Source organism: Panthera uncia, chromosome F1 (assembly GCF_023721935.1).
Source record: "Panthera uncia isolate 11264 chromosome F1, Puncia_PCG_1.0, whole genome shotgun sequence".
NCBI lineage: Eukaryota > Metazoa > Chordata > Mammalia > Carnivora > Felidae > Panthera > Panthera uncia.
Genome location: NC_064813.1, coordinates 46,460,900 through 46,483,769, shown reverse-complemented (window position 1 = coordinate 46,483,769; position 22,870 = coordinate 46,460,900). Strand labels below are relative to the sequence as shown.

Sequence of the window (22,870 nt, the reverse complement as noted above, 5' to 3'; positions counted from 1 at the left end):
TTTAAATTGGTAACATGGAATAGTTGTCATCTACCAAATTAAAAACTGCAGGTTTGTAAACTTGGCACTCAGAGAAAGAAGTAGGTGCCATAAAATGATTAAGTATTGGCATGTGTACACCTGCTGTCAGGAAATAAACTTCCCATATGTTGCAGTTTGGCAGACACGCATCTTAAAAATGTATTGAATGAAACTGCTGCTGCAGTCTTTATCCTGTATCTTTTTTCAACAGTACATTCTCTTTGTGCCTGTAAGTAATTACTTTTGCTTCAGTTGGAGGAACCTGTTGTATTTGTACAGATATCCTTGAAGTTAAGTGGTAGTACTCCTTAAGAGTGCAATAACTGATCTAATAGAATAACTCATTTAAATACTAGCTTGGCCCTTAACACCAACAAGGAAACAAACTGTCTATTTTGAAACATTTACTTTTTTTTTCTTATAAAAACTTGAGCCTGAGACACATTGATTTTTCACATTTTATCACATGTCAAAATAATTTTCCCCCAATATATGTATTAATAAAAGAAAATGAGTATCTCAATTGTTATTAAAAGGTAAATACTTAGATGAGAATTGCATTGATGAAACATCTGAACTTTATAAATGTGTTTATGGAGTAATTCAACTAAATCTTATTGCATGGAATATAGTTTTAGAACCCTAGAATAGTCAGGTCAGAAAATTTGTCCTTTGCACAATTACAAATTTTCCTTAAGATTGACAATAATGTTTTATTTACATTTAATTATATGTTAAAATGAAAAACTGAATCTAAAATGAGAAGGGTCTTTTGACTGTCTCCATTTCTTAAATTAAAATTTATGTGGAAAATATATGCAAATACATCTTATTGGCCCTTAACGAAGCCTTGAACCATTGATGTATGCATGCTTTTTATTGCATGTTAATACACAGAATCCCCTTATGCAGTTTTTTTTTTTTAATAGTTTCTTTTGGGATACCTTTTTTGTTATATAATGTTATTTTTAAGAATTACTTTCAGAAATTAAAAAAATATTTTTTGAATTTCTGTATGTGATGAATTTTAACTAAAACTTGTCCTATGGATGTAATCAGTTTTAACTATACATGCTTTTAGCAATATTTTACAGATTGCACATTTGAAAAAAAGAATTGTCTTTTCTAGTGTAATTTACGATGGCGATACCTGCCTGCCTTTTCTTTTGCTGCGTTGGCACAAGCGTTGTGCTTATTTTGTTGTAAATGGTTCCAGTATTTTATCAGTTCACTAGGCTGGAACTGATGAGAGGTAATTAGGTGGCTGTATTTACAGCTTGAATAAGAAACTCGCCAGTGATTGAACACAAACTCGTTGGGAGGGGGCACAGGATCAATTCTCAACTTGGCAAGACAGATCCCTACATATACATCTTCCAAGTGCAAACGACGGATACTTAAAGAAACTTTAAAGATCTTCTCTGCCAGATCTCCAGAAAAAACATAACCAGTCCCAGAACAGAAGACAGGGTAGCGTTCACTTGGGTAGAGGTCTGGTGGCATGTACCACTTGCTCTCTTTGTTTCGATTGGGTGCGTATCCTCTCATTAGGTAACCAGTGAAGTAGTTATGTCTGGGAGGCAGGTCTGGCTTCAGTAACTTATGTATTAAATATTCAGTGTTGACAAACATGTCACTGTCAGTTTTCATAACATATGGAATATGTGGACAGTACGTTGCAACCCAGTTCATGCCCATTAGTGTTTTAATTGTCAAATTGTAGTATGTATCTAAATATTCCTGTTGGACTATATCATGATATTGTCTGCTTTCTTCCAGTATTGCACGTTGAAGGTAGCCATTTAACTTAATACTTACGCCCAGCAAAAAAATTCTTGTGATTTGGATACCAGGTGCTAGACTTTCATTGCCCCAAGTTTGCCGAATAGCTCTTCTAGCTTCTATTTGTCCAGGTTCTGCAGCTATTAGCAGTATTAAAAAAGGGCTCTTCTCTTGGCATTTTTCAGGTTCATTGATAATATATTTGAAATGGTATGAATTCGGATGTCCGATACCTTTTTCATTGTAAATACTTCCATTGGCACTGAGTGTATTCTCTAGCCCTGTAACTCCCTGTGGCGACAGGTCTGTGTTATTGGAGTTAGTTGCTGTTTGAGGCCTCAGAGTTTGAGGGACTGTTTCTTTCCAAATGTTCCGGAGAGAGCTGTGGTTTGTCTCACTTTTTGTAGAACGAAATCCTCGGAAAGTGTATGTTACAGGGTTTTCTTTAAATCCAGCTCTGCCTGGCAGCCAGTCATGATGATTGAAAAACAAAAACATAGCAAAAATAAACACTAGAGAAAGTACACCAATAAGATGGGTACGGAACAGAGACCTCTTGGCATTCCAGCTCATCTTTGCAAAGCAGCAGTGTCTTCTCCTCCACTGAAGCATGTTGTAAATATCCAGTAATGGGATATGAGATACTGGAGGCTGAAAATGTTGTTTCCTTCTCCTGAATCAATACTTTTCTTTGGTAATCATTTTTTAATTCGGTCACGTTGTCTCCCATGCAGTCATTCTATAAAGATGAAGCATAAAAATTTACAAAATGCAAAATATTATAGAACTGCCTGAAAAGAGACTTTGGATGTTAATAATATTAGGGCAAATAGGAGTTTTTAAGTTGTGAAAATATGATAACCCAGGAATGAAATTTATAATTTGTTTATCCTTGGTAACATACAATCACTGGGAATAGGATGAGCACTTTAAAGAGAAAAGTGATGGATTAATTTTCTTCCACTTATTTCATTGTCTGAGTAGTTCTGGTCATTTGTGCTTTTGACCTGAGTTAAAGATTTAAAAGTTGTATGCATGTAGAAGAGAACAATGTTCCTAGATTCCTGAGAGAGGCCATGTAAGAAGGCCTGAGAGCAGATGGAAAATTTATTGGCATTAATTAAAATTGATTTGACATACCATTGGTGGTATGGTGCACAGTCAGCGGCCTTTTTTGTAAAACGGTCATGTATCAGTTGTGGGACAGACGGTGCAAGGTTGATTATGGCAGAGTTCTGTTAGTCACAGTACACTGCTTGGCATGTTTCCATTGGCCCCTACTGTGTTGAGAAAGTCAATGAGAAGATGCACCTGTCAAAATTAATTTTCAGGGTCCAGTAACTTCAGTACAGGATTTTAAGACTAATAAATGATGAACATTTTCAAATACTCTTTCTAATTTTAACCTTCTACTTCAAAGATGAGGTATTCAGGAGATCATGATCCTTACTTAGACTTAAGACTGAGTTTTAAAATATAGTAACTAATTATCTTTAATTATCTTTGGCCTTGGCAGAACACTCTCACATATCTCAGTTGAGTCTCCATGTTAGAATTAAACAAAGAACTACTTTGAACAATCCTTTCAGGTTTGTTACAAAATACAGGCACTAGGTACTATCATATCCAGCTGTTTAAAATTTTGAATTTTACAAAATGCATTTTAAAAGATTCTTGAGTTTTGCTGTGTTCTACATTTGTGTGTAGAGAATTTGTTACATTTTTAGGACTTCTGGTGGTGTGACACTCATTAAAGCCCTAGGATATTTTTCACTACTATTATTATTATTTTAATGTTTATTTGTTTTTGAGAGAGAGACAGATAGAGCTTAAGCAGGAGAGGGGCAGTGAGAGAGATTGAGAGAGAGACGTGGAATCCGAAGCATTAAAGCCCTAGATTTTAAGATGTCAGTATGGGAGGTTCATTATTCTCCATATTAAAAACTGCTGGTGTTATCTTTTAGCAAGGTTTTTCGGTTCACAGCACAGATTTTTCATGGTTTTCGGTTTGTTCTTAGTTTTTCTAGATCAAGGAGTGGAGGTAGAGGTGGGTAAGGGGCTGTAGCTTGAATTCTATTTTTAAAGAGAAAACCCTTCTCAAGAAGGGGATTAATAATTTCAATTTCTTCAACTTTTTCTTATGAAAATTATTTCTTTAAGCAAAAGAAACTAGCCAATTTAAAAATTTAATGTAGAAGAATTTTGTTTATTTAAAATTCTGTACATACATACCTATGTGTTTGTTTAGCCTGTGATATTAAGAGATTCGTGCTTAATGCCAAATTTGTTTAACTTTGACATGAAACTTAATTATTTTGGGAAAATAATGGTAGTTACATGGAAGCCTTCATATAATTGAATAATTATAGTAAAACTCACGTATCAGGTATATGAAGTACTTTGAAAATATTGATTGAAAGTGTTAAACATATATGAATGAAAGTACTATTCTAGTAAAAGCCACTAGGAGGAGCAAGTAGGTGGGAATTTGAACAATTTCTAAAGTATAATAGTAAAGGCGCCAGCTTTTGATAATTTTTAGTATCTGAAATTATGTAGTACTTTTAGAAGTTACGGTTCTCAAATGTAAAAAAAAAAATGTTTAATCATCCTGTGAGATACGGAAAAGTGATTCTTTTTTAAGTATGGAGGTTTAAAAACATAGAATCTATTTTCCTATTTATTAGAGTTTATTTACATGAATTTTAATTTCACATTGCTACAATAAAGACCAAGGCTGTTCACTGTACCAGCAAAACATAGCTGCTGTGAGCTAAACTGAAAATAGGCTGAGTGTTCTGATTTAGAAACTCAGTTTTTTCCTTCCTGTACTTGTTAATAGTTTGCCATTCTATTTAGACCAGGAAACTCTTTCTAATCTTTTATTTTCAAATGAAATATTTTATAAATAGCAATGATTCTTCCTCCACTCCGCATAGAAGCCAGTGGATATAAGGGTTAGGTGTATAAATTTAAAAGAAACAAAGTTGCTTTTTAAATTTATTTAGAAATCCATTTTAAACATTCCAAAGCTAAGTTAAATATGTCAACTTTTTGTTGATATGTGCTTGATATCTGGTTGAAGTCCAATCATTTACATCTTTTAAAAGTATAAATTTGATGGTTTGAGAAGCAATACATACAAGGTCAGATTTTTGAATAAATGACTGAAGAAATGAATGAAGATAAATATCATAGTAATAAACTAATATTTTTATGAAAGCAACATACCTTAAGTGATATCTCTGAAGTATTTCCATGTTACAGAAAACAGCATATTGTTATATAGTATAATCTAGCATAAATACAGTTTATGGTCCTATATGATTTTGTAGCAATAAGTGATAGAGATGCATCTTAAGTTAAATTCATGACTTAATATTTGTAAATATTAAGCTTCCCAGGCTTAAAATCCGTATATACTCATTTGGTAATCTCCCATTGATAAATAAAGTATATGTGTCTAGCTTTAAAAATTTCTTTATTGAAAGTTTCTCAGGCATTCATCATAATTTCTGTTAAAAAGAAAGATTAAAGTAACTGTTCCTCCTTTTTATTAAATGTCGAAATTACTCTCTAGTTATTGCCTGTTATATATTAATTCTAAAAAAGTGGGAACATGATAAGAAAGTTAAAATATTTTTGTCAATCTAAATAGTTTCGCACTTCTGCATTTTCAGCATGGAAGTACCTTTGATTTAGCTCTTAGGGTTTTTTATGATAATTTTTTCAAGTTATTAATGTATACTTACATATTATGAATTGTAGTTCATGGAGAGAATGTTGCTGTGAAATGTTCAGTTACTTCTCACATGCTTGCACTCTCTTACACACACACACACACACACACACTTTTTATCGTTTGTATTTAAAAAGTGTTGATATCTAGTCTATTGGAACAGTCCTAGATTAAGTGGTGCTTGAATAAAAAAATTCTATACTTTTGTTTTGAGATCTAGTTTATAAAAGTGTTTAATTGGTGTTGTTAACATTAACAGAAAAAGCACTAAGAGAGACTTGAGATTTTTACAGCTGTATTTTTTTATTTAATACCATCTGATTTCATTCTATAGTTGAATAAAAATTCATGGTATGACAGAGTTGATGTTGAGATGTAATAATAATAGGGCTTGATAAACTTGTTTAATCTTAATTTTAGAATAGAATGCTTACATCTGTCTTTAAAATATTTGCCTTTTGTGATTATTAAATAATAGGTTATTGAGTTGTATTGTGAGATTGAGCAAATATCAGGTTCTCTAGTAGATTGTAAAAAATATTTGAAATATATTTGAGCCCCTGACCCATGAGTTGGTCTTCTGTGATTATTGTTTAAATAGTTTATTAGATTTATTTCTGCCCTGCACATACATACCATGATGGTAGTTCATTAGCACATATTAATAGCCTAGAAGCACAGTAGCTACATTTATATTTAATTTTTTGTCCTTGTATTGCTGTTCATGAATATTTTTATATCAGGTTATTTTCACATTATGTTTTGAATTTCACTGAAAAATTATCACCAAGAACAATCTTCTATTTGATCATTTAGAATGAGTTGCTTAAAATGAAAGTTCACTGTTTCAAGTGGGGGAATTTTTAGCAACTATTGCTGTTTCTTTGTTTAAAGTTGTATTCATGGACACGGTAATAACATGCAGATCTGCTGTGGTGGTGTTCTGTGCATAAAACTCACACTGCCTTGTGTGATCCTGTGCAAATGCTTTCCTTTTAATATTCTTACAGCTCGAGAGTAAGATTTGTTGATACTCTCTTAGATTGTGTTTGTTGTCTTTATTTAGGGAGATGGATCTGGGATAATTTTGTTAGTAAAAGCTGTTATATGTTAATAATTTGTTTGAAAAGGACTTTGGAAAAAAGCTCCTAATATTAAGATCATCTTTGATACTATTTAATGTAATTTCACTGCATTGTCTCTTTGATAGCCATTTTTAAGTGATCACTTTATTTTACTAGATGAGAATTCATTTTGACCTAATTTGGTAGAGGCTTGCTATGTTTTCTTTAGAGGGCTAGTTTTTTTCTTTTTAAGTTTAATTTTTCAGAGAATCCTTTAAGCACATCTTGATACTATTTGCCTGTTCTCTTTTATACATCCATAATCTGTAATTACTCCAAGCTACATAATTACTTGAATATAGCAATGACAGTTTTAACAATGACAGATTTTAAAATCATATATCTAGAAACCCTTTCATAGTTTTCAAGGACGGTGAACAGGATGAACTTGTTTATCAGATATTAGTGCCTCCAGGGCTATAAAAAGGTAGCAGACATTTAAATGAATATTACACACAAGATATCGACATACCTTCCTTGGTCAGGCCATTTATGTGGAGAGGATTATGCCCACTGAAAATACTTTTGGCACGCCATCACTTCAGCAAAAAAGATGCTATCGAACATGCGCACATCCCCCAATAGTCTGCCTCCTGCGATTGCTTTTCACAGTATCCAAAGTGTCCATCTGTCTGCTTGTCTTCGAGTTACCCTCCTTGTTCATATGGGTCCTAGTCTTCTGAGATTTTTCCTTTCTTTCATTTTCTTTCTCTTTCTTTAAACAAAAGAGCTGTAGTTGTCCGGTCTATTCGGAGCACTGTTGACTCTTGCCGACAGTTGATGCATTGAAGCTTTTTACATCTGCTGTTTTCCTGGCCGGACAATGCAGTGCTGTATTCTCTTCTCAGTATCCATATTTCTAGTAATAACACTGAGCTGCAATGTAAAGCAGCCGGAGCTAGAATGTAGTGCTCCGATTGTATTGGAATAGAATGAATAGGATTTAACTCTCTTTCGTTGTTGCCTGGCAGCTGCAGGAAGGATTTTGAGCAGTTTTACTGGGGTTTTAGTCTATAATATGAAATCCACAGTTCCTCAGCTGCTGCACAGGCAGGCAGCAGTTTAAATGTGGGCTTGACAGATGCTCTCTCTGACAGAGCAGAATTTAACGTCACTGCTTGGCTGAATCCCACGTGATTGTTTGCATTCATTTTGACTAAAAACCTAAGGTAGGGAGAAGCTTAGAGATTTTGCTTCTGTGAGAAAAATTATATATATTCAGTGTAAGTATAGTGGTGAGTGCATAATATAAAAATGGGATGATTATGAAATGGTTATAATTTTATTTTTTCCTTTTTTTTTTAACTTTATGCTTAAGCACAGGCTTTCTAAATGTTTTCAGTGTTAGATGTTGGTTTTCATGTTTCTTACATGATTTTATAGGATATAAGCAATATAAGCTTTTATAAAATGTAACTTGGTGCAATTTAACCCCTTCAGTGCACTTCTTCCTTTGAAGTTTATTTTCTCAAATTATTCCAATTTTACTAATATCTAGATAAGACTTAGACCATTTATTTTTTATACTGCTACCCCCAATTTTCTGGAGTTTATAAATCAGCTGGAGTGGATTGCTTTAATGATGCATGATGTGACATAGCCCACTTCTTTTTTGCTATTATGTGGTTTCCAGTGTTCTTGAAGGCAGCAAAACTTTATTTTTAATTATTTTTTAATGTCAGCATTTATTTTTTTATTTTTTATTTTCTTTAAAATTACATGTATGATAGAATTCAATAAAATGATGCAGTGGATACAGCACACTTGTACAGGATCTTGGTGGATAATGAGGTTTAACTAATCATATTTACTTGTCCAAATATTTCAAGATTGTTTAGTAACTTGCCTCCAAGAAGACTTTTTAGTAAGCACTAGATACTTATTCTGAAATATTTCTTTGTATGGTTAGTCTCCTGGGCACCTTGCTTTTTTTCTGCAAAATACTGGGGCATGGTCTTTTTTTTTTTTTTTTTTTAAATAGTCTGAATTATCAGTTTTTCCTATGAGACTTGAGGGACATTAACTCCTAAAAATTTATCGTTTTAGAACCTAAGCTATATATTTGTAGTCATAAATATGCTTTATCCCACCTGTCTTCCCCAGTTAAGTCTGTTACCTTTTCTCTATTATTTTTGTCCTATTTTTTTTTCTTGGAAGGCAGGAGGTTTATTTTATACGGCTGGGCTCAGAGGAGATACTTCTCCAGAGATCTGAGATGCAAGCACAAGTATGGGGGACAATTTACAGTCCGTTGCTTCTGCATTCTGCATTAGTAGTAATTTGGTGCACACAGCAAGCAGGGCAGGAAGAAGAACCCGGAAGAAGAGTCTCTAAGCTAGGAACTAGAGCTTATGTCAGTCCCGTAGGCCATGTTATGGTGCATAACTTTACTTATTTTCTCAATGTTCCCCTCTTTGATGCCTCTTTCAAAAATCTTTTTTAGTAGGCATCACCCTTTGGCTCTAGGGGTTGGTACCCTTGGATGGCTAAGATGCGTGTTGCAGTTTGGCGAGCAGTGGTGTTTGCAGTGAAGCATACCAGGGTGTTTAGAATATAGGGGCCGGTGGTCACAAGTAAAATTTTGGAAAGGAGGAGTCCTGCCAGGGCAGGGAGCCAGGATGTCCAGTTTGTGGGGCAGCCTCTATTAGTCCAATAGTAAGGAGCAAGGTCAGGGTTATGACCCTGGTAAGGAGCAAGGGTTGGCAGAGTTGCATCTAAGCACCTGGACTTGGTTCACACACTGATTCCTCAAGCTTCTGCTGTGTGCAGGCCAGCCAGCTTCCGGGGTAGGGCTGGAGTAGGGCTGAAGATCCCAGGGGCCAGCGTCTTTTTGAGGGTCAGCTTGAGCGGGTTGACTAGGTCTGAGTCACTTCACCAGGTTGAGGACTCTTCCAAGTTGGCCGCCTTAATTCTGGAGTGATGGACCCATGGGGTCTTATTATTATCCCCACAGAATAATGAGCATAAAAGGTTGTCTATACATGAAATACTGTGACAATTTTTCTGTAGTTTACCTCAAGTTGTCTAGTTTAGGCAAACAACAAACATTTAAAGACAGAACTAGAATTTAAATCTATAATGGTGCATTGTTGAAGCACAGTTTTTTTCTCTCTAAAACCCCCCATTTCCAGAGATAGCCAAATCAAGACCAATGCATTTGTAGAACAAGTCCAGTCTTAACAAAACCTGGCCTAATTATTTACATAAGCTCAGCAAGAATAGCTATTGATCGTGAGGATCTTTTAAAGTTTGCTTTGCTGGAACCTTTTATAAGGAATCTCCAGATTGAACTTTTAGTAGTCTCTCCAGGCCAGACGCCAAGCCAAATACTTGTCATCAGACAGGCCTGCAGTACCTGTAGAATTGGGTGAATTCCTCTTCACGAGGTCCCCAAGATATCCTGAAGTTCTTGCACCTTCCAGGAAGTGACCTTTACTCACCTAGTGTGGCTGCTGGGAACTCTGTAAGCGAGGTATTCAGCCAACATTTCCAAGGGGCTTTATGACTCCACGTTTCATAAAGCCAGCCTTAGTTCCTTAAAGCTGTCTGGTCAAATCTGAGTCTATGAATGTCACTCACAAATATGACCTTCCATTCAAGGCCTTGGTAAAATAACCAGTATTTCCAATGGTGACCTGTTACAAGATGAACAGATTCTTATTGAACTTACGCAAACGACTGTAATTGCCATGAAAGAAAGAATACTCACTGAGAGTTTTTGTATTTCAGAGGGTGTAAGGTAGAGAGAAAAGATAAATGCTTCAGTTTACAAATGAATACTTTATGACATTTCTGTGTATCATCTTAAGAGAAAGTTTCCTTAATCTGGAAGAGCAAACATTTTCATTTAGTCCCATGTTCCTAATTCTTGTTCAGTTTGAATGCAGCTTTTTAGTTCTGGAAATCTTTCAAATACCTGTATTTGTCCCCAAGGTCCTTTTTACAAATCTAAATGACAAAAATCTCAGAAATAGACATTGGTCATTATGATGCAGTTGGCAAAGAAATTTGGTTATTTCTGTGACACATAACACTTCAAGTAATTAGTTAACAGCATTTACCAGTGCAGTACAACCTAAGGTTTACCATTGTGTGACAGTGCTTTTCCAAGCAACTTAGCATCCCAAATAAAAGGGCCTAATTGGTCAAAAAGACTTCATTTAAAACTTTATTTATTATAGCATTATATAGTTGTTAGCAAAATCTAGCTCCTTTAACACTGAGAAGTTTTAACTAAGCAGTCAAAGACCTGTTACAAATGAAACCTAAAGCTTTGGTTTTCCTGGCAGTCAAAAGAGAAGAAAACCTTTGTTTACATTGTCTTCAACAGTCGAAGAAAACTTTGTCTTTTGAAGAGAGAGAAAAGCAGAATTTCAGCCTTATACCAGTGTACTTTTAAAATTCCATGCATCTCAACCTTAGTCCATCCTGAGCACACATAAAATTACTTTCCAAAGATTTTCCTGCACGAACCTTCTACAACTTTCCTTTGCCTTCAAACTTTGTCCCCAAACCATTTCTCTCCAAATAGCCAGTCTCAATTAGGACAACATTATTTTCTTTTACCCTCAATAAAAGATGTGTCTTGCATACCTCCTACTTTCCTACATACAGGGTTGGTACACTTCAGATGGTAAATTCACGAACCAATTAAGCACAATGCATGTTTTCCAATAGGTCCAAATAGCCTTAGTTTCTCTGCAATAAGAAGTTAAAAACACAAACCTATGTTCAGTAATCAAAGCTTTAGCACTGCATCATGCAATCAAAACTTTAAAGTTTCAGGTTACCAATTTGAAAGATATCTTAGCAATTACCCATGAAAAGTTTGGGATAGACAAAATTAACTATCATTTTAAGTCATCTTTTTGCTAACAAATTGCAGCAGAGATAACATGAGCTTATTTGATCTTTAGTCAACCTTGGTAGAATGGAAGTTTCATATTTAATGCTGATAACTTTAAAGACAGAGCCAACAAACTTAAATTAGTTTCACTTGCATCCACTTAAAAGTCAGTCAGTCTTTCCCCATTGTCAATTTTCACCTGGGACACCAGTGGAGGTTTCTGAAGTGGGTGGTCCAAGGGGGATGCACTTTGCTCCGTGACCTCGAGGGTGGGAGGAGGAGCCAGTGGTACCTGAGGCACTGAGGATGGTATAGGAACCAGTTATGTGGACCACATGCAAGTTGGCACAGAAACAGGAGGGGAGGGGAAGGCAGAAGAGGCAAGGTGCCAGCAGAAGGCAGAGAAGGAAAACCCGATTGAAAACCTTAGCTCAGACAGAGGAGCAGACGCCATGTTGTTTTCACCAAAGTGGAAATAGGGAGTCCACATCAGGCCAGTGAAGACCTGGAATTTCCCCAAAACAAATAGAGTTTCAGCAACTGCTTGAGAATATTCCTTAAAGTCCCCATCCCGAGGTAGACTAACCACAGTTGGCTCCAATTATAGTTGTTAACCCGGGAAATGAACGAGGGAGAAGCCCTCACATCTTAGGCAGAGGAACAGAGAGAGAGTCAATGTCCTCTTCAATCTGATTCTATCTCGGCCAAACCAATAAGGCCCCCTTCTCAAGGTTCCTTCTGATAACGGCTGGGTTTTGGAGGCCCCTTCCGATTCGGGCACTCATTCTTTTCCCTTTTCCTTGTAGTAGACACATTGGTATTTTGCTAAGGGGGGGCTCTGGGCTTCCCCCCTTTTGGCGGCTGGACCTTCCCCATCCCGATGCCGCCATAGACTGTATGCTATTCACCACAGAATCACCCACGGGCCCACTCAGGCTCTGTGGGCTTTTGGAAACCTTAAGGGTGCCCCTCTGTGGAGCCACAGAATCGAACTTGGCAGGCGAGCCAGACAGAGTCACACATTGACACACACACACCAGAGGTTATTACATTCCCTCCCACAGAATTCCTGTAAGACATCTGAGGTCTGTCTCCAGGGAGTGATCAGGTCCCACTTCCACTCTTGCCAGTGGGCCTCACTAGATTGGGGCCCCGGCCTTACCGGTTCTGACGTTGGGTCCAGGTCCTCACCTGCCAAGTCTCCTTGAGTCCAGAGGGGACAGCGGAATGGGGCCGGCCCGAGGCAACCGAGCAGGAGACTGCCGAAATTCAGGCAGGGCACACCTTCTCCCTTGCAATTCCTCATTCTGTCACCCCTCGCCCCTCTCCCAAACCGGTGGCAACAGTGGGCCAGGGCAGTTGGGTTTCCCCAGTCAGGGAACCAAATATGTTATGGAACCAGGCTGGAACACTGGTGGAAAAACCAAGTGGCACTCAGAGATCTTGGAAGCCCACCAGTGGGCTCAGAGGAGATCTGAGCCTGTCCTATTTTTTAGTGTAGCTGATGACATGTGTTTAGTACTTGTAGGAATCTCCTCTTTTTTAAGGAGTATTTGCAACTTTGCCAGAAATGCTAGAAGGAATGTTAAAGAGTTTTATAAATGGGAAGCCTAAGGCCTAGAGCTTTGGCTTTTCCTAGTTAAATACGAAGGAGAAAATTGAAAGCCAGGTTTTTATTTTAGTTCCTATGTCCACTCATATTACATGCTCACTACTTTTTTTTTTTTTTTTTTTACTTAAATGTAGGTAGCAGAATAAGGCTTAAGTGCCTACTTAAAATAATGTATTTTACACAAGTGGAAGTGGATTTTAGAAGATCAGTATTGTATTTATCAGTAATTCCTTACATAGGATTTGACTATGCAGCTAGCAGCAGTGACTATTATTTACCCAAAATCAGATCACATGCTAAGCCTACTTAAATTGTTAGGTAAAAGAATTTTTTTCCTCATAATAGTTTTAGTATCAGAATACCCATTTTAAAGATGAGCCAGTGCTTAGAGTTGTAAAATAATTATCCCAGATATCAGCTAATTAGTGATAAGAGAGTCCAGCTGGGAATTAAAGCAAGATTATGTAAGTCTTTATGCACTGTTCTTAACCATTATACTGTATAACATTGGAGAACTTGTGGGGAGTTTTTTATAGGAGTGGCACAGCATACCCAGAAATCATTCATAGAATTATAAATGGATGTTGGTTTATATTTTCACTTATCAAATACATATTGATAAAACTATTTTTTGCCAATATATGTAGTTAGGCACAGTTTATTAAATATTAGGGAGACAGAGTCTTAGACATATTCCCAATCCTTTCTCTAGGAAGGATAAGACAATTATTTTTGCTACTTCTTTTGATTTGGCTCTTTTTTCATGTCCCATTGGATTTATTATAGATCTTGATTATTAAGAGAGCGTTATTAGATAACCTACTGGTTAATGGTTCTCCCAGTACTGATTGGAGCCCCTGAATTCCCAGCAGACTGTTGTTTCAGTTATGCTTGCTAAGGGTTAATGTAGCAAAAGAGACTCCTAGAAACTAATAAAAAGGTGCCTGTGTACTTAATCAGAATGTACTTTAAACTTTAGGTACACCTGCCATCAGTTTCTTAAGTTTAAATTAAACTAGCTAAGCACTTTACATAAAGTACAGAAAAACAGCAGACATGAGATAAAAGTTCCTTTAGTGACTTTTTCTAGCAACCTGCATGTTTCCAGCCAAGAGAAACTGTAAAAATCTTATGACAGGCAAGCTTGTAGAAGTTCTTCCTTTAGTCTAGTTTCTTTTAACATCTGAATTCTATGGTTAAACTTTCTCAGTAAATGTGACATGTTCTTTTGTCACACTCAGCAAACTGGCAGCTATTTTATTAAGTTTTATAGTCATAAATGCCTTGTAATTTTTACTTCCATAGGTCTACTTTTTAATCTTATAACACATCCCTGATGGAAGAAGTAGGTTGTTATTACTCTGTTTGTTTTGGCCAGAACTGTCCAGTATTTTTTTGTTGTTGTTTTGTTTTGTTTTGTTTTGTTTTGGATTTTCCTGGGCATGTCTACAGTAGTTCTCTAGGAGACAGAATTTAAAGACAGGATTTGCAGTGCCTCCTGACTCTTAATTTCTATTGAGTACAGAAGTAATTGTTACTTTATTCATGTGGTTAGTAGCTTTTGAGTTATTATTACATGATAAAATAGGTATAGATTTGCTCACTGATAGTAAAGATAAGTCATTTCATGGAATTCTACTTTCTGTATAAATTCAACTAAATGTCCTTGGTAAAAAGAATGAGGGAGAGGGGTGCTGGGGTGGCTCAATCGGTAAGCGTCCAACTCTTGATTTCGGCTCAGGTCATGATCTCACGGTTTTTGTGAGTTCAAGCCCTGCATTGAGCTCTGGGCTGGCAGCAGGGATCCTGCATGGGATTCTCTGTCTCCTCTCTCTCTGCCCTTGCCTACTTGTGCTCTCTCTCTCAAAATAAATAAACTTTAAAAAAAAATGAAGAAAAGGGAGTGGGGGATAACAATTCAACCATGGCAAGGTGATTCACTGAGAATGAGTAAATATCCTTGAATAATTTGAGAAGAGGAGACATGAATCTGGTTTTCCCTACATTGGTCTTCATTCCTGTTTGTGCTTTAGCATGAGGAATTGGCCCCTAAATGCCAGCGAGTTTTTTATTTTCAGCCAGTGCTCACATGAAGAACTAGTTCTTTTTTTCCAATGTTGGAGAAAAATCTTAATGTTTTGGATCATGTGTAATTTCCACCATAGTACTCTGAAAAATGCCATTTGACATAGTTATTTAGAGACCAGTTTTAGTTTTAATTGAAATCAGTCAACAGTTCTGCACAGTAATGTTTGCTTGAGGTTTATATCTTTTGACTTAAAGTCAGTTGAAATCTTTTTCATTATATGTAAGATATGGACAAGTGGCATATTTTTGGATTTTTTTTATTAGTAGTTTTCTCTTTTTGAAGAAAAATTAACTGTGTTCATTAAGAGTTTATAATTTTCCTTTGAAGTCAGTAGATGATTTATGAACCAGTTTTACTTTTCTTTGAACCTACAAAGCAGGAATTAGCCTGATTGTAAATTAGCAATCTCAGAATGACCACAAGTGTCAGTGTTTGCCTGCCTTATTCTTCTTCAGTTTTCACTAACTTGTGCAGCAAATATTCATACTGCCTAAGAATTTCTTTTGACTCGAAAGCAGAGCCAAATTTAAGGGTCACTTTTAGAACTAATTATCAATATCCTTATAGTTTTAATTCACACAAACTGTTAATGATCCTAAGGGAAAAGATAAGCATGAAAATCAGTAGTAGTTTATATTATGCCTGTATATTCTTCAGTTTCTTAGTAGTATAGCTATTTCAGTTAAGCATAAATCAGCTGGCTTCTTACAATTGTTATTTGACGCACGGGAGATGCTCTTGTTTAGAGCTTTGGTTCTCAATGGAGAAATAATACTTCCTAGGTGGTATTCTAGAAATATTTTTGGTTGACAAAATAATTGAAGGGCATTTAGTGAGTGAGGCCAGGGAAGGAGGTCTGTAGTGGGTGGTACAATTTTAAATGAACCTAGAACATAATTGAAATGCAAAGCATATTTTGTAAAGTTTTAACATGCAATGAATTTCCCTAAGTATACAACCACAGTGTATATTGAAGATTGTATTCAACTTTGTTCTGAACTTGGCCATTTTGAAAAATCCTGTTGCCTGTGGCTGTGATGCTTATAGTAGTTGACTTAACCAGTAGAGTATACCAGTTGTGGACATGTGTGATTGTTACATTCACTGTGATTTTTTGAATGGGTACTAGTATTTGATTAATTCATAATGTCTTCTGGTAATTTCTGAGATTCACATTGAAATACTTGTGCTTATCATAAATTTCTTATAAAATTTCATTTTTGTATTAGGATATTGATTTTCGTTACATTACATACATAGGTTGCTTATATTGTGCATTTCATTTCAGATTGTTAGAGGGATCAATGTGTAATATTTCTCACACAAAGGAGACATATTGAGTTTGATAGGGGTGTGAAGCTCACTAGGTCAGCATCTTTGAATAAGTTATTTCAAGCATCTTAACTCCTTACAACTGAATACATGGATAGTATTTAAAAATTTAAACACTATTAATTCATTACAAAGTATAACAAACAATTTGTAAGTTCAAGTAGATGTAGTATGTTGAAACTTAAAACTGCTTAAAACTTCACAAAGAAGCATAATTATTCACATATGAATTATTAGTATCAGAAAATACTTTTTATTTAATAGCTTCAGTAGTTAAGGAAAGAAAGCAAAAAGTAACAAGTAAGTAAATAGAATGTTTTTCCCAAAGGGCTTTTTTGAGAAGAGCTGGGAGCGTAAATATACTTAATTCTAAATTCATGGAGCTCTCTTTAGAGTGATTGTTTATGATCTGATTGGAAATAGGAACTTTAGTATAAAGAAACTTTGCAAAGCAGAAAAGAGGCAGGCAAAGGTTATAGGATTAGGAAGGGGTAATGTTTAACTTTAGGGTTTGATTTTCTTCCCCTTCTTCAGGTTCTTAGAAGATACCTAAAGGATTCACTTATATTCAATAAATACTTCGAGAATTTTTTATATGCAAGCTACAGGGGGGGATATAAGATATGTCATTAGGTTCCTTTTATTGAAGGAATTGATAGAGCTAATGGATACGTAGATTATTATATAGATAACAAAATAACTGAAAGAAAATATTATATAGTTAAGTTTTTTTTCAAAAACCATTTGAAATTGTTTTATGCAATTCATTGTGGCATCCCTCAGTTTCACTCCTTTGAGACTTTTGATCTTCCCAGTTGTGGTTGGTTTGCATTACATTTTTATCTTCTTAATTTTTCATGCTTTTCTAGTATTTTTATTCCCTTCAGATAAATAACATGATGTCTCACAAATAATACAGTTGCTGCGTTTTAGTGAACCAAAACGTGAAAAATGAAAATTTTTGTTTCTGTTGTACCATCCATTTTTTACCATCTCCCTGATCATTTACTAACATACTGAGTCTCTTTCTTTTCCATATTCTCATAGTTAGCTGACTTTGAATTTTTTCTATATTTTCTCTGAAATTTTTCACAGATTTTATATTTATTAAAATTTCTGGCATTTGTAGTGTTGCAGAACATTTCAGTTGATTCTGTGTTGGGAATGTGGGGGTCAAATAGTTAAATATATACACGTCTGTGTTTTATTTTGGCTTCTTCAGTCAGTTTATTGAATTATATTAAATGGTAAAATGTTGAATGGTTTCTTTCAAAGCTTAAAATATTGTTATTTTCTTTTCTACCTCTATTCCCAGTAGTTATAATTATGTGATTCTCAAAAAACCAAGTTTAGCTAATTCCAAACATGTACCCTTTGATAGAGGGAGCTGGGCAGGAGAATATTATGTTTTTATTTCACATGCAACAAAAGAAGAGCACATGTTTATGGTTATACCAAGAAGCCCATGTTGAATTATGTCTTTAAACTTAATCATTTAACTGGACATTGAGGTTGTACTGCAGTGTCATAGTTCCTAGTGACAGGGTATTACTTATATTAGAATAATGGAATTTTAGAGCAGAATTAGGCCTTTTTAATCATTAGAAATCTAGTTTCCTCATTTTAGAGGCAAGTTCATGAAGACCCTGAGATGTCATTTTCTCAGAGTTTCCCACTTTAATATGTCATAGCCAGAACTAGAACCTGGGATATAAGATTTCTTTCTTTCTTTTTTTTTTTTTTTTTAACATTTATTTATTTTTGAGGGAGAGAGAGAGAGCAGAAGCAAGGGGGTGGGCAGAGAGAGGGGGACATAGAGTCCGGAGCAGGCGCCAGGCTCTGAGCTGTCAGCACGGAGCCCAGCGTGGGGCTTGAACTCATTGACTGCGAGATCATGACCTGAGCTAAAGTCAGACGCTTTAACCAACTGAACCACCGGGTGCCCTTGGAATATAAGACTTCTAAGTCAAGTTTTTTTGCACTGATTTACACTGCCTCTGATTACATCAGTTTTTAGTCTATGGACCCATAAGTTATGCAGATGATCCCTTACCCAGTCCCTCTGCCACTATAAAAACAAGCCCACCAGTTTTAAATGAGAACATTGTGCATTAAACCTTAGTGACACATATAAAAGAATTGCTCATTTGTGCTAGAAAGGTATGTGACCATTATTGATTTTGATATTAAAGGAGATCAATTCCCATACTTCTGTTTGTTTCTGATTTGCAGTTTTATAATTAAATATTTCATTGACATTTATGTGGATATAAGTTTTTAATCTGTAGATAAATAAATGAAAAAATTTTTGACATTTTCCCATTATATAAGAATGCCCCTTTAAAGATTTTGTGTTTTGTCTCACTCTCTTTTCCTCTCTTTTGATCCAAATTTCAGTTACTATATTTGTAATAGTCTGGATTCTCCAGAGAAACAACCTATTGGATGGATTAGATGGATTGGGTGGATGGGTGGATGAATGGATGAGGAGGAATTGACACATGTGGTTGTGGAAACTGAAAAGTCCCAGGATTTGCAGTCAGCAAGCTGGAGACCCAGGAGAGTTGATGGTACAGCTCAAGTCTGAGGCTGAGTCCTGATGTTCCACCTTGACAACAGCCAGGCAGAGAGTGAATTCTTTTTTATTCAGCCTTTTTGTTCTGTTCATTTCTTCAGTGGATTAAATGAGGCCAACCCACATTGGGGAGAACAATCTGCTTTACTCAGTCTACTGATTCCAGTGTTATTTAATCTTATCCAGAAATATTCTCACAGACACATCCAGAATGATGTTTTAACTAGATTATCTGCACACTCCATTGCCCAGTTGACACATAAAATTAACCTTCACAGTTATCCTCTGGAAGCATTCTAGAGAATGATGAATGGAAAACTGGTATTTAGTTTTTTTAATCAATGAATATCTTCTTATGTTATTCATTAACACTTGTATTTCAGTTTTGTCTGTGACTATAAAGAAGATGTATATTCCCAGGTCAAAGTTTTAATTCTATGAGTGGATTTGGATAGGGATAGAATTTTTCTTTTTTCTTCACTGAGATTAAAATATTTACTTTATGCTTCTTTGATTTCACATAGCAGAAACTTGCTCAAGTCAGCCAAAGGAAGAAAAGGAAATACATGATAATGGTACAAGAATATTCTGCATAACCCAAGACTGAGAAATATAAATTGGCCTTTCTTAAAGAACACAGTGAGAGATTAGAAAACTTTCAGGAATCAAAGAAGCTTTTCTGTTTCTGTGTGGTGCCATATGATTATTTGTCACTTTTTCTGCATCTGCACCCCAGCTCTCTGGTCGTTTGTATACACAGTCCTCCTTAAAACCAGTCTGGCTACAGGCTACAGCTACAGATAACTGTAGCTCACATTGCTGGGCATATCTCAGTATGGATTTCATAATTCCAAAGAAGAGAAGATTTGATAGGGTCACTGTAGTTCATGAGTTTATCCCTTGTGGGTATAGTCCAGCTCTGTAAAGGGGAAATTGGGTGTTGTCTCAGTAGACATCCCTTGAAAAGTCTGCCATCATTTGTAATTGGACTGTGTTTATTTTTATTTAAAAAGTTTTTTCCCCTAATGTTTATTTATTTTTGAGACAGAGAGAGACAGAACATGATCAGGGGAGGGGCAGAGAGAGAGGGAGACACAAAATCCGAAGCAGGCTCCAGGCTCTGAGCTGTCAGCACAGAGCCTGACGTGGGGCTCAAACTCATCAACTGTAAGATCATGACCTGAGTCGAAGTTGGACACTCAACCGACTGAGCCACTCAAGCGTCCCGACTATGTTTATTTTTAAAGCATATTTTATACTTTTTTAAGAAGATTTTTTTTTTTTAATTTTTTTTTTTCAACGTTTTTTATTTATTTTTGGGACAGAGAGAGACAGAGCATGAACAGGGGAGGGGCAGAGAGAGAGGGAGACAAAGAATCGGAAACAGGCTCCAGGCTCCGAGCCATCAGCCCAGAGCCTGATGCGGGGCTCGAACTCAGGGACCGCGAGATCGTGACCTGGCTGAAGTCGGACGCCCAACCGACTGCGCCACCCAGGCGCCCCAAGAAGATTTTTTTATTGTTGAATTATATATATGTATTTATATAAATATGTGTGTATATATACATATATGTTTATAAATGTTTTAAGGGTACACAGTTCAGTGGCATTAAGTATATCCATAATGTTATGCAACCATCACCACTCTGTGTCTCCAGAACATTTTCAGCATCCCTAATTGAAACTCTGTACACATTAAATAATTTCCTATTGCCCTCTCCTCAGCTCCTGTAGCCACTATTCTACTTTTTATTTCTGTGAATTTAACTCTTCTAGGTACTTCATGTAATTGCAGTCATACAGTATTTGTCTTTTTGTGTGTAGCTTACTTCATTTAGCCTAGTATTTTTAAGATTGTCATCCACGTTATAGCATGTATCAACTTCATTCTGTTTTTAAGGCCGATTGATATTCCATTGTACATGTAAACTGTAGTTTGTTTATCCATTCATTTGTCAGTGGATATTTGGGTTTTCACCCTTTGGCTATTGTGAATAATGTTGTTATGAACATCAGTATACAAATACCTGTGCAAGTCTCTGATTTGAATTCTTTAGGTTCTGTACCAAGAGTTGGAGTTGCTGGATCACATGGTGATTCTATGTTTAATTTTTTGAGGTTCCATCGTACTGTTTTCCACAGCAGCTGCTTATTTTACATTCCTACCAGCCATGCACAAGGGTTCTAGTTTCTCCACATCATTATCAGTTTGTTTTTTGTGTGTGCTTGTTTGACATTAGCTGTCCTAACAGGTAGAAGTGGTACCTCATTGTGGTTTTCATGTACATTTCCTGAATGATTAGTGATATTTGAGCATATTTTCATGTACTTACTGAGAATTGTCACTTTCTCTGGGGAGATGTCTATTCAAGTTTTTTTGCCCATTTTTGAATTGGAATGTTTGTCTTGTGGTTTTGAGTTGTAGGAGTTCTTTATATATTTTGGATATTGGCCCCTTATCAGATAATGATTTGCAAATATTTTCTCCCATTTTGTGGGTCGATTTCTCACTGTGCTGATAGCACCCTTTGATGCACTCCAATTTTGATGAAGCCCAGTTAATCTGTTTTTTTTCTTTCGTTGTTACCTGTACTTTTTTGTATCATAGCCACAAAATCAAGGCCAAATTTAATCTCATGAAACTTTTACTGTGTATTTTTCCTAAGAGTTTTACAGTTTTAGCTCTTGAATTTACACCTTTTGATCTATTTTGAATTGATTTTTGCCTATGATGTAAGATCATGATTCAACTTGGTTCTTTTGCAGGTGGATATCCAGTTTTCCCGGTACCATTTGTTGAAAAGACTTTCCTTCCCCATTGCATGGTCTTGTACCTTTGTCAAAAATCAGTTGACCATATATGTTGAGAGTTTTCTGTATTTTCCATTTGTCTATATGTCTGTCTTTATGCCCATACTACACTGTTTTGATTACTGTAGCTTTGAGTAAGTTTTGGAATCTGGAAGAGTATGTGAGTCCTCCAACTTTATTCTTCCTTTTTTAAGATTAGTTTGGGGTCCCTTGAGATTCCATATGAAATCTAGCATGGGTTTTTCTTTCTGCAAAAATACCATTGGGTTTTTGATAGGGATTGCATTGAATCTGTAGATTGCATTGAATCTGTAGAATTGAAATCTTAACAGTATTAATTCTTCAGTCCATGAACATAGATCTCTTTCCACTTATTTATGGCTTTAATTTCCTAACAGTAATATTTTATAGCTTTCAGACTTTAATTCTTTTGCTTCCTAGATTAAATTTATTTCTAAATATTTTATTCTTTTTAATGCTATAAACATGGAATTGTTTCATAATTCCTTTTACAGATTGTTTGTTGTTAGTGTATAGACATGCAGCTGATTTTTATGTTTTTGTTTTGTATCCTGCAGTTTTGTTGAATTCATTTATTAGTTGTAACAGGTTTTGTGGAATATTTAGGTTTTCTACATACAAATCTTGTCATCTGCAAAAAGATAAGTTTATCACTTCCTTTTGAATTTGGATGCCTTTTACTCCCTTCTTCCTCCCTCCTTCCCTTCCTTCCTTCTTTCCTTCCTTCCTTCCTTCCTTCCTTCCTTCCTTCCTTCCTTCCTTCATCTTAATTGCTCTGGCTAGAATTTCAGATGCTATGTTGAGTAGAAGTGGTCAAAGTGGACATATTATTCCTGATCTTAAGGGAAAAGGTGTCCATCTTTCACCACTGAGTATGATGTTAGGTGCTTGGATGTTTCATGCTTAAGTTTTTATTAT

The 22,870-nt window shown here is 35.7% G+C and overlaps 2 protein-coding genes across 4 annotated transcripts in view; one reads left to right on the top strand and one right to left on the bottom strand.

Annotated features, from left to right (window-relative positions):
- CDC73 (cell division cycle 73) overlaps positions 1–22,870 on the top strand; it is a 216,006-nt gene that overhangs the window by 60,704 nt on the left and 132,432 nt on the right. The window lies entirely within an intron of this gene.
- Positions 457–7,713, bottom strand: B3GALT2 (beta-1,3-galactosyltransferase 2). The gene is made up of 2 exons (XM_049634540.1): positions 7,139–7,713; positions 457–2,542 (listed from the first exon to the last, which is right to left on the bottom strand). Exon 2 carries the CDS (start codon positions 2,413–2,415, stop codon positions 1,147–1,149), a length of 1,269 nt encoding a protein of 422 aa, XP_049490497.1. The 5' UTR covers positions 2,416–2,542; positions 7,139–7,713; the 3' UTR covers positions 457–1,146.